General features: G+C 45.6%; 1 protein-coding gene across 4 annotated transcripts in view; it reads right to left on the reverse strand.

Annotated features, from left to right (window-relative positions):
* Nucleotides 1–232: 232 nt before the first annotated feature.
* sema6d (semaphorin 6D) overlaps nucleotides 233–11,506 on the reverse strand; it is a 39,996-nt gene continuing 28,722 nt past the window's right edge. The window contains exons 14-20 of one of the 4 annotated variants that reach the window (XM_085804777.1): nucleotides 11,038–11,178; nucleotides 10,690–10,767; nucleotides 9,778–9,836; nucleotides 9,159–9,215; nucleotides 7,485–7,667; nucleotides 5,014–5,255; nucleotides 2,936–4,193 (exon numbers count right to left, since the gene is read on the reverse strand). In XM_085804777.1, the coding sequence (XP_085660903.1) occupies nucleotides 3,000–4,193; nucleotides 5,014–5,255; nucleotides 7,485–7,667; nucleotides 9,159–9,215; nucleotides 9,778–9,836; nucleotides 10,690–10,767; nucleotides 11,038–11,178 (1,954 nt within the window). In that variant the 3' untranslated portion in view covers nucleotides 2,936–2,999. Of the gene's footprint in view, nucleotides 4,194–5,013; nucleotides 5,256–7,484; nucleotides 7,668–9,158; nucleotides 9,216–9,777; nucleotides 9,837–10,689; nucleotides 10,768–11,037; nucleotides 11,179–11,506 lie in introns of all 4 variants that reach the window. The other 3 variants (XM_085804783.1, XM_085804791.1, XM_085804799.1) reach the window with 3 other exon arrangements.

Here is an 11,506-nt window from a genome sequence, read left to right on the forward strand (position 1 = left end):
TCTCTGAGTGCAGCCGGGCCACATCCACTTTTACCAGCAGCATCCCAGCCGTATTGTACACCCTGTCTGAATACTGGGGCTTTTAGGAGGCATTCACAAGGCAAGGCACGAAGCTGCACGTCACGCTCTCACCCCACAGACACATGACGTAACGCAGGAGGCACTTGACTTCCAGCTGAGATGCATTTTTTAAAGAAAAAAACAGAAAAAAAAGCCTGGAGATCGAGCTGCATCTGTGCAGTAACGTTTTATTTCAACTATACATGCTGTGTTAAAAAAATCAACGGAAAATATGAAACAAAGACCATCATTATTATTATTTACACATTCACAGTACAACTTTACAACATTATCTACACGCTCAAATACTCTGGAGATCATATATACAGCTGGCCTTGCATCACCATGTTGCACAGTATTTAAATCAAAAAGTACATGACAAAAAATCCGGTTCATCTGCACATACACCGAGCTCAGACTGAAATATAAAGGCTTCAATTTAGATTGCAACAGAAAGACCCCGTTCATATTGCAATGTACAAGGCAGTTGAGCAGTGTATGGTGAGTGTGTGTGTGTGTGTCTGTGATGTCAGTGTGCATGTGTGGAGTAGAAAAAGAGCCCAAACACTGGTTAGATGACAGGCAGAAAGTCTTTACATACAATCATCACTTGTAAACAAAATGTGGCTTTGGGCTAAAACAGGCAACTGACGCTGGAGTAAAGATCTGCAGATGTCACCCAAACAACGACGTTGTACGTCCTCACTGGCCAATAGAAACAACTCCTGTCTCTGCAATCCTCTGGGATTTACAGATGTATTCTGCGTGACGGCCGCCAACAGACGGCTTTTTTTTTTTTTTTTTTCTCCATGTGAACACTGTGTTAATACATCGGCTGTGGGCAGGATGTGCTGCAGCTGAGCCGACTGACCGACTCCGCTCCACAGTGCAAGGTCTAACCACCCTACATCCCACTGTCAAGAAAATACATTCACTGCATGGCACCTCTGTGTGCTGGATTAACACCAGTCGCTCCATCACCGGCTTTAGGTTTTTAGATTTTTATTTAATGGTTGACTCTCCCTTTTTATGTGACCGACCATTTGTCAATTTGTCCGTTTAGACTAGGTAGTGATTTCCAAACTCACGTCCTGCTCAATTTCAAATTGCTTTCTATATATATAATATGTATATAAAAAAAATCTTTATATAGTATATGACAATAACATAGAGAGGACCAATTGACAATGCCAATATTATATGCTGTAGTAGTTTGTTCATTTTGTGAATAAGGCACACAATGCACAGATTCAGGTTCACTTGCCTAAAAATATTTATAATGCTTATTTATAGTATTTAAGTATATATGTACAGGATCTGGTCATTCCCAGCATGACTCATTTGGACACATTGGTAAATGTTGTGTTGATTGTACACTGGCCACTGCAGGGAAGCTGCACAGGGAACACGGCACGACAGATGACAGAGATGGTACATCCATGTATTGTTTTCTAGAGTCAGTGTAAAAGTCCCTTTTTTTAATAGGATTAATGTGGGAGGAAAAAGTCTAGTGCTCTCCTGTTAGAGGAGACAGGTTTAATACAGCAGAAGTGCCCGGACATCATGTTGACGTCATGTACGAGGGCGAAACCATTGGTGTTGCTTTTAGTTTTCATATGATTCTTTTAAATAAAACAGTAAAACATCAAAAAGGCAAATCACTTTGTTCCAAAAATTAATTTAGATGAGATGAGAAATGTATGTTTGTTGTTGTGTTTCTTCTTAATATCACTGCTACATAAAGAAAGAAGTCTCTTGATCCACCACCAGATGAACTCCTACACAAAGGGGCAGTGGAGCTTAAAGGAGGGTTCAGTCCTGGGCAGGAAAATTATTATTCCCATGTACCAGTTTTAGCAGCAGCGTGTTTGCTGAAAACTGTACTACTTGGCCTCTGTCAGAATCACACACACACACACACACACACACACACACTCACACACAGACCAGGGTCATCCAGGTCCAGATAAAAACAAAACAAAACACTTTTGTCTATAAACCTATAGCAGCAAATGTACTAAGTAAATATTCCCAGTGAGTTACAGTGTACCTGTCCCAGTTCCCACCCAGTTCAACCAACTTGTCGAACTTGGGCTCGTTCACGTCACGGGTTCGTTATGGGACCAAAGAAGAGATGATGATCTATGATGAAGTTGAAATGAAGGACAGTGACTCAGGTCTGTCGACAGGTCTGAAGGTGCTTCCTCTCCGAGTATCTGCTGCCCTCACTCACTCACACAAACCATGCTTCACAATCACACAAACATTCGTCCTCTCTTGCTGCCTGATTCAGCTGTTTGTCGTCATATTTATCCAAACCAACACACACACACACACCAACACACACACTTTTATGATGAGGCCTATTGATTTCCCTCTCCTCTGCCCCCCACCCCCTCCGGCCAGCTCTCTCTAACGTGACGAAGCCATCATGGCCGACCTCTCCTCTCCTCTCTGTTCACTTCACATTAAGTGGGAAGACAGTGCTCAAGGGCAGTGACGGTCGAGACCCATTCTTCAAGTATTCCTCCGGTACCTCATGCACACGGACGCCACAGCAGCTTCTGCCGGCGTCCTGAACCCTCGTACCTCAAATGGGAACGGGCGACACCCAAGGCCCGGGTACTAGGGGGGGGTTGGTGGGGTGGGGGGGCTCGCCACTGCCCACTGGTCATATCTTGTGGGAGCTACCGTGACGAGGGAGGGAGACGACGAGTATCTTTGGCCACTTGTGTGATTTTTCCCTTTTTTTAGTAGTGTGGGTCGGTGGATGTGCATATCATTTAAAGGTAGAAACACACCTCAAGTCGATACACAGACACACACCGGGCCGACCCCCCCATCCCATCCATCCAGAGCCCCCCTCCCTGCCCCCCCCCTCCACCGGGGAGTCAAGGCCAAGAGCGAGCTCACTGAGAAGCGTCCGTTGCTCTTGTTAGTTAGTAACTGTACTTATTCACAACTCGCATCTGTGGAGTCTGTGGAGGGAAGCCGCTGGGCTTGGGGGGCACGTCTGGCTTAAGGGAGGGGGTCCGTTTGAGTCCCGTGCGGGGAAGTGAGCCGTGCCCACTGTAGCTGCTCTGTCGGGACACAGAGGGAGGGGGGTGGGGTGAGTGCATACCTGCCCCCATCATCATGCCTCCTCCGCTGTGGGAGTCGAGTCTGGAGGGGGGCGTCGGGGGCATGTAGCCGCCGCCTCTGTTCATACTGTGCTGGCGAGACACAGACCCCCCCATGGTGACTCCTACGCCGCTGTGGGGGGAGGTGGATAAGTTCTGCCTGTGAGAGGCACTCCGGTGGAGCTGGTAGCCCCCCCCTCGCTGCCTCTCTAGGGTGCCCCCCCCCATGCTCAGGCTGCCGGTGGGTGTGGTGGGGGCGCTGGGCAAGGGCACGTCCACCCTCTTGGTGGGGCTGTGCCTGGGGAGGGACGAGGAGGGGGAGTACAGCGAGGCCTCCCGGCTGGGCACCCGAGGGGGGCATTCCGTCAGCTCCTCCATGGGCTCCAGAGTGAGGTGCTGCCGCGGGCGGGGGGGGCCCGACCCCGACCCCTCTGGAAGAATGGCCTTGGGGTTGGCCACCGAGTCATTGAGGTGTTTTAAAAGGTCGTTTAGGGTATTTCTGGCGTCCACAGACCTCTTCTGGTCTTTCCGACTGCCCCCTCCACCCCTGGAATCTGGGTTCTTCTGCTTCTTCTCGGACGAATGCGGTGGCAGCGTGTCGTCGTCGTCGTCTCCGCTGTCCAGGGTGGGGTGGTCGTGCGTGGCGTTGGGCAGGACGACCGCGCTGGGGATGTGGGAGTGTCCCAGGGCGAGGTGGGGGTGGTGGGGGTTGGCCGGAGCAGGAGACGAAGGAAGGAACTGAGGACTCTTGGCGCTCGCCACCGACGAGTTGGAGTCCTTTCGGGGTCCGCCGGATTTGCCGTGAGCCCTCTCCCACTGGTTCTTGATGGGCTGGAGGCCTTTCTGCTGCAGCACGGGGGTGGACTCGGGCGTGGGCAGGGCAGCCAGCTCGGGGGGCTGGCAGCCTTCTCGCAGGATCATGGTCTTGGTGTCGCCATTGGGGGTGTTCAGGTCTTTGCCGTTGCTCAGCAGATTGGTGTACAGCTTGGGAGAGTCGATGTTGGTTTGGAACTCCTGAAAAAAACCGAAAGCACAAGATCAGACAACAGTTTCACACCTTGTACCTAAAACCATTGGTATGCCCCAACCTTAAGAATCTTGGTGTCATCTTTGATCAGCATATGAATTTTGACAAACACATCAATCATCTATCCCAGACCTGCTTTTTTCAGCTAAGCTCAGAACTATGGTTTCTACATCTGAACTAGAAATGATCATTCACGCCTTTGTCACATCTCGCCTTGATTATTGTAATTCACTCTTCTCCTGCCTTAGTAAATCTTCCACTGACCATCTGCAATTAATTCAGAATGCTGCCGCCAGGTTTCTCACCAGGTCCCGTAAATCACAACACATCACCCCTATTCTGTTCTCTCTACACTGGCTCCCGGTATATTTCTGATCTTCTGAACCCACACACCACATCTAGACCACTCCGCTCCTCAAACCAAGGCCTACTTGCCGTCCCCCGCTCGAGGCTTATAACCAAGGGTGACTTGGCTTTTCAATCAGTAGCCCCAAGGCTCTGGAATGCCCTGCCTCCCCAGCTGAGAGCTGCTTCCTCCAGTTTATCGTTTAAAAAACAGCTAAAAACACACCTGTTTACACTGGCATTTTATTAATTGTATTAATTTCTCGTAATTGTAACTGTTTTTATTGCTTGTTGATTTGTGTCTGTCAATGTGTCATTGAATTTTGCCTATTGCACTCTGCTTTGTAAAGCACCTTGTGACTGTCGTCTGTGAAAGGTGCTATATAAATAAACTTCTTCTTGTTCCGTCACTTCTGTCCAGACTTTGATGTTTTTTTGGGGGGTTGTGGGGCTGTAGCTTACCTTCACAGGGCTGTCAAAGAGGCCGTTGAGCTTGACGAAGCTTCCCGTGGAGTCGGAGCAGGATGGCGCAGACTCTGCGTCCTTGTGGACGTGTCTGGGTTTACGCAGGAACGAGTCTCGGTAGCAGAAGACGATGAGCCCGGCCAGGAGGGCACCCATGAGGAAAGCAGCGAACACGCAGGTGATGAGGATGTTCATGTGGACCATCTGGTTGGTCTCACCTGCCTGGATGTCCCACACACCTACGACACATTGAGGCATTGGTTGGTGACGAGAGTCCAGGTGCTCCGTGAAACAACTCCCCCCCACAAACACAATCGACAGCAGAAATGAGCATGTTTGTGCATGAACACAACCATGCGTGAGTTTCTGTGTGTTTACCCCCCCACTCCCAATACAAGGCAGCTACAAACACTGACTCAGTCCTATTGATCTAAACCCAGATGAAGAAGAAACATGGTGAACGTTGTTAGGTACCCACATCCATTTCACCATCTACAAGAAGCAGTGCAATGTTAGTTGAGAAGGGAAGACTTTAAAGTGTCCACGTTCTTTTTTGTCATGCATTTAACTTGAAGGTGTGAGGAGTGAAATCTTATCTGAGACAAAGAGCCAGATCAGTCTCTTCAGTCTCTCAGGACATCAACCAGCAGGAAGTTGGCTGCAGCAAAGAGAAGCAGCGTTTTTTGCAGCTTCCAGGTGTTGAGAGAGCTGCTGTTTGTTAGTAACCACAGACATTGGAAGAGTTAGTCATCCAGCGTGCAGCCACAGTAGTGATGTGGCAGAGCAGGTCCAGTCAATGATCTACCAGCCAGGGTAAAGTGTTACTATATCTACAGTTAACAGATCTATACTGGCAGAGATGGAGGCCGAGGCCAAACAAAAGACTGAAAGAAACAACAGTGAGAGTGAGTTCTAATGAAAGTGGCTCTTTTCTCTTTTCCACCAGCACTACTCCACTCCACTCGACTCTTCTCCACTCAGTTTTTTTTTGATTTTCCACTACGAATAGAACCTGGTACCTCAGACTTTTTTTTGGTATCGCCTCTGTCTTCATCAGCTCTTGTTTACTGACCGATTCCATTTCCATGTTTTCCCACATTCTGTGCTGTAAACTGTTTTCTCGTCTGTATACAACATCTATTGCACGTCTGCCCATCCTGAGGTTTCTCCAGCTATTTCCCTGTTACGCGTTTTGTTGGGAGTTTTTCCTCAGTGGATGTGAGGGTCTAAGGGCAGAGGATGTTGTCATGATGCTGTGTAATAGAACAGGCGAAACAAATGGAATTTCCTTGCCATGTCGAGGTTCCAACCAAGCTGATACTAAAAATGTGACGTCAACCGACTAGTGTCATCATTGGAAGAGTCATAAACGCAACGTCCAACACAAGAATCAAATCTGCTATTTTAAAAAAACGCTCCGGCAGCAGCGTCCACTGATCTGTACCGCAACTGTTGTTGTTCTTTCACACAAGTTAAATGGCCGCTGTGTGGAAAACTACACCGTGGTCCGTCAACCAGGTGCAGACGAGTGAGTTTGGATCGATCGTAGCAGCGGTGATGCAACGCCACGCCTACATTGAAGAGGAACTATTAGTCCAGTCATTTTATGAAAAAAGGTTGAACAAATTGCAACAGAAGCAAATTCAACTGATTTTGTATCCTCAACATGTCCTGAGTGAGGGAAAAAAGCCCCGGAGAATCCCATTAGGGGAAAGTTTCGAAAAAGACCCAAATATATCCAATTTATACGCCTATTAATTATTTTTCTCATGTGAATAGGGTAAAATTTTTAACCTTTCCACCGTTTTTCCACTGTTTTGACGGCACATGTATACATATGCCGTCAAAACGATGGAATTTATGCAAATTTATGCAAATGTGGTCATGTTAACAAAGAATTTCAAAAAACTTGTAATACATTTTTTGTTTGTCTGAATGTAAGTAATCAACTCCGTAATTTTCATGGAGATATCTAAAGGTTAAAATTTTTTTACCCTATTCACGTGAGAAAAATAATTATATTTGGGTCGTTTTCGAAACTTTCCCCTAATGGGATTCTTTGGGGCTTTTCTCCCTCACTCAGGACATGTTGTGGATACAAAATCAGTTGAGTTTGCTTCTGTTGCAGTTTGTTCAACGTTGACGCCTTTTTTGGCCTAAAATTACTGGACTATATGAAGAACTCAGCTGTAATGGAAAATAAGCAAAACCGAGTAGAGTCCAGTCGAGTAGAGCTGTAACTGAGTGGTGGAAAAGCAGCCATTAGAAAAGTGGTAAAAAGAAAACAATTTAAAATAGAGGAAGAAAGAAAAGAGAAAAGTACAAAGAAAAGAAATCAAAGGTAAGCAACATAACTTCTGTATGAAAAATAAAAAGAAGCTAAATTTAAATCTGCCGTGGTATCTATGGGCAGCTCTGGGAGCAGGCTGCTGGCAGCGAGCCGGCCTCCTCCCTGTGGGCCTTCTTACCCTCTCTGCCCCCTGGGATAGAGTCTAAAGTATTGGAGGTGGCTGGGTCATCCTGCAGCACAAAGCCTGAGCCGTAGAGCTCTGGACCGGGCCCAGAGCTGGGGCTCTGAGTGGGTATGAGTACTGGGGGGTGAATGGGCCCACTGGGCTGGACAGTGACTGGCGCTGATGAAAACTCCATGTCTGTGATGACAAACAAACTGTTAACAAACGGTGCAGACGTGGGTATTAAAGCACTCTGTTAGTAGGCTGCTGCGTCGTCGTCGTTGTTGACGGCTTTTTTAAGGGTTAGTGTCGGAACAGATGAAGAACTTTACACCTTCAACAGATTCACAGACCAATGAGATAATACATTTTAGTTTTGGTCATTCAGACAGTTTGGATGGGGAAAAGAGAGGATACTATGGGTCACAGAGGAGATGCTACACAACACTAAGGATGCTAAGGCATGGGGGGGGTGGAGGTGGGGGGGGGGGGCATGCACCAGGGAGGAGGAAGTGATGAGTAGGGCTGTCAATCTCCCCCTAAATCAGATTCAAATTTTCTAAAGCTTCTTATGTTAAATATTCAGATTATATTAAAATTTTTAATGTGTTTTTTGTTTTAGCCCATTATAGGCTATCCACCTATAGCAGCTTATTGGATTACGTCCTGCGCCCACTAAAGGGCATTCCAACCAAATCTGTTATGTACACTTAAGTTTTACCAACTCAATATAGTAAAACTTAAAGAATGGAAATCAAAATATTATAACTAGAGGTGCAAAGGACCGCTGATCGATCGATAAAAAGAAAAGAAGGTGTGTGTGTGTGTAGTGTGGAACACGCAGCTCTACGTCACACACAACAACAACAACAACAACAACACAATAGTTTGTTTTATCAACATGTTTACTTCCCAGAACGCCGCGATGCACAACGTTAATCTGCGTCAGTTTCCACATTGCAAAAACTCAAAATCTTTCCAAGAATATTTGTCTTATTTCTTGTCAAAATGTCTCAATTTTAGTCAAAACTAATCTCTTTCCACTTAAAATAAGACTCATCACCTAAAAATTAACTTGTTTCTAGATCATTTTCACTTGTTTCAAACAAATTTTCAAATTTTGTGCTTGTAATAAGAAAGAAAAACTTGCTCCACTATCAGATTTTTCTACTTATTTCAAGTGAAAATATGCTTGAAAGAAGTAAAAAAGTGTCTAAAAACAAGCTACTTTTTATGTGATGAGTCTTACTTTAATTATAATTAGATTTGTTTTAACAAGAAATGACATTTTGACTAGAAATAAGACAAATATTCTTGGTAAGATATTTGAGTTTTTGCAGTGCACCTTCGTTCTCATGTTCTCATTTTTCAAGATAATTCAAATTCTGTGTGAATAGTGAAGTTGGACCTGACAGCCCCAGTGATGAGTGAGAAGGAGGAAGTGAATCTGTGCTCAGACTGAGCAGCAGAGTCTCCTGTGAGGAGGAGGAGGAGCTGCTGTTTGTGAGGATGAAGATGAAGCAGGTGACGTTAGCATTCAGGAGGTGTTGGGTGGTCGCAGCAGGTGAAGTATGAGTGTGGTAGTGGAGGTGAAGAGAGAGAAGAGAGGAGAGAAGAGAGGAGAGAGAAAGAGGGTTGGAGATGCTGAACTCAAGGAAAGAAACCATTTGAGTAAAAGATCAAACTAACCAGAGGTAGGGTCGCCAAATGATTTGTAATCTGGCGCTGAAGTAGTGCCCAAAAACGCTAAAAGAATTCAAAGGACAAGAAATCAGTATAACGTAATTCAGAGGTAGAAACTGAAATAATAATAATAAGAATAAGAATAATGATAATAATAAGAATAAAATCCCCTCAGAGACAGTAAAGAGTGCAGTTTACTGGCTTTAACAGCAGCGTCCTGTTCTCTGGAGGTCCTCTGGTTCTGATCAATACTGAGAGGTTCAGTCCGGGTCATGTTCAGCCGGTCCAGACGGAGGGGGGAGGAACCGGTCCAGGGGAACCGGTCCAGGCTGGTTTGAGACCTTCACACCTCTCCATCTGGACCAGCTGAGCATGAGCCTGCTCGTACGTACATGTCCATGTTGTGTTGTGTTACAGGAGGCCATGGACTCTATGTGGATGTGTGTGTTAATACTGCACAGAGGCGACTCATGTAAAAGGAGGAGGGGGGGGAGGGGGCAAAGTTACTGGAGTGGAGTTACTGGTGTGAGTGTGCAGGCTCATGGTGTGTGTGTGTGTGTGTTTGTATCTGTGTGTATCTGTGTGTGTGTGTGGGGAGGGGGATGGCATGGAGACGAGGTCGTACCGTGACAGTCGCCCAGGTGAGCCGTGTTCCCCACGTCCACATCCTGCTCATATCCAGATCTGGACACACAAACACAGACAGGAGGGAAATAAAAACCTGCCCCTTTATCTTTTATTCTTCTGTTTATTATTGTTTATATCTCAACTAAAAGCCTCAAAGTCTCAAACAGACTCCGGTGTCCTGGACTGGACCGGGTTTGAGCAAATAAATAAAAGCCTTAAAGTCTCAAATAGAAGTTTGTTTCTGCTTTCTACAAGTTCTTGCACTGCAAAAACTCAAAATCTTTCCAAGAATATTTGTCCTTTTTCTTGTCAGAATGTCTCATTTCTAGTCAAAACTAATCTCTTTCCACTTAAAATAAGACTCATCACCTAAAAATTAATTTGTTTTTAGATCATTTTCACTTGTTTCAAAAAAATTTTCACTTGAAATAAGTAGAAAAATCTGCCAGTGAAAGCAAGTTTTTGAGCTTGTAATAAGAAAGAAAAACTTGATCCACTATCAGATTTTTTAAAACTTATTTCAAGTGAAAATATTATTGAAAGATGTAAAAAATGTCTAAAAACAAGCTACTTTTAAAATGTGATGAGTCTTATTTTAAGTATCATGAGATTTGTTTTGACTAGAAATAAGACAAATATTCTTGGTAAGATTTTGAGTTTTTGCAGTGTTATTTATTAGAAGTTGAACTGGAGCTGATTAAACTAGTAAATGATGCTGCTCTGGATCCGACTCTTTCCTTCTGTTCTGACTCTGTTCAACAGGAACAACAGAACCAGTGGAGAGGAGTTTACTCTCTGTTCTAGATTAAATTAAATAAAAGCCTGTCCCATGTAGATGCCTCTCTTCTCTGATAGAAGACGGGTCAGTTTGGAGAATTTGGGTATTTCTGTTTCCACTTGATGAACTTACAGAGCTCCAGGCTGGATCCTCTCACAGGCTCCATGAGGCCTCCAGCCGCAGTACGGGTCTCTGGAGGCGATACAGGACCTGAGGACAGACACACACACACACACACACACACACACACACACACACACACACACAGACAGACACACACAGGGTTTAATGATTGAGGAAGCTGCAGCATAATGATTAGAGACAGATTGAACATTAACCATCATGTGACAGCGTTATCGTTCCCTTTATCACACCTGCACCAAAACAAAACAATAAAAAAAAAAAAGTCTCAAACTCCGACCGAGTGCCCGTCTGAACCGAGCCCACGGTCCGTCGCCACGTCAACGACCAACCACTCACTTGTGGCAGGACGAGTGTCTCTCGCAGCGGCTGAGCGGGACGCGGATGACGCAGCTGGAGAAGGCCACGTACAGGCTGTGGGCGTCTTTGTCCACGTGCAGAGACAGGACGCGCCTGTCGTCCTCACGGTTGGACAGACACCTGAGAGAGAAGGAGAGAGCAGCAGAAACACGAGCTGCATCAGATAAAACACTTCACTGTCGACGGTGTCACTGTCTGCAGATGTAATCACAGCAACAACACACTCTGTCGCCTCGCACACTTCAACAACCGCTCATGTAGCACAGAAGGAAAACAGACTGAGAGTCGGGATGTCACCATTACCTTGTTTTTGGTATTAAACGCCACAATTAATTAATCGTAGAGATTCCTAAATACCGTCACTTCCCCAAAAAAAGGCCGATGTGCAGCCAAAATAAAGGTGAATGCTCAGATACTGGTCCATTTAACTAACGTGCACTGCAAAAAC

The sequence above is a fragment of the Trachurus japonicus genome, chromosome 3 (genome assembly GCF_045865225.1).
Source record: "Trachurus japonicus isolate A0001 chromosome 3, Traja_1.0".
Classification (NCBI taxonomy): domain Eukaryota; kingdom Metazoa; phylum Chordata; class Actinopteri; order Carangiformes; family Carangidae; genus Trachurus; species Trachurus japonicus.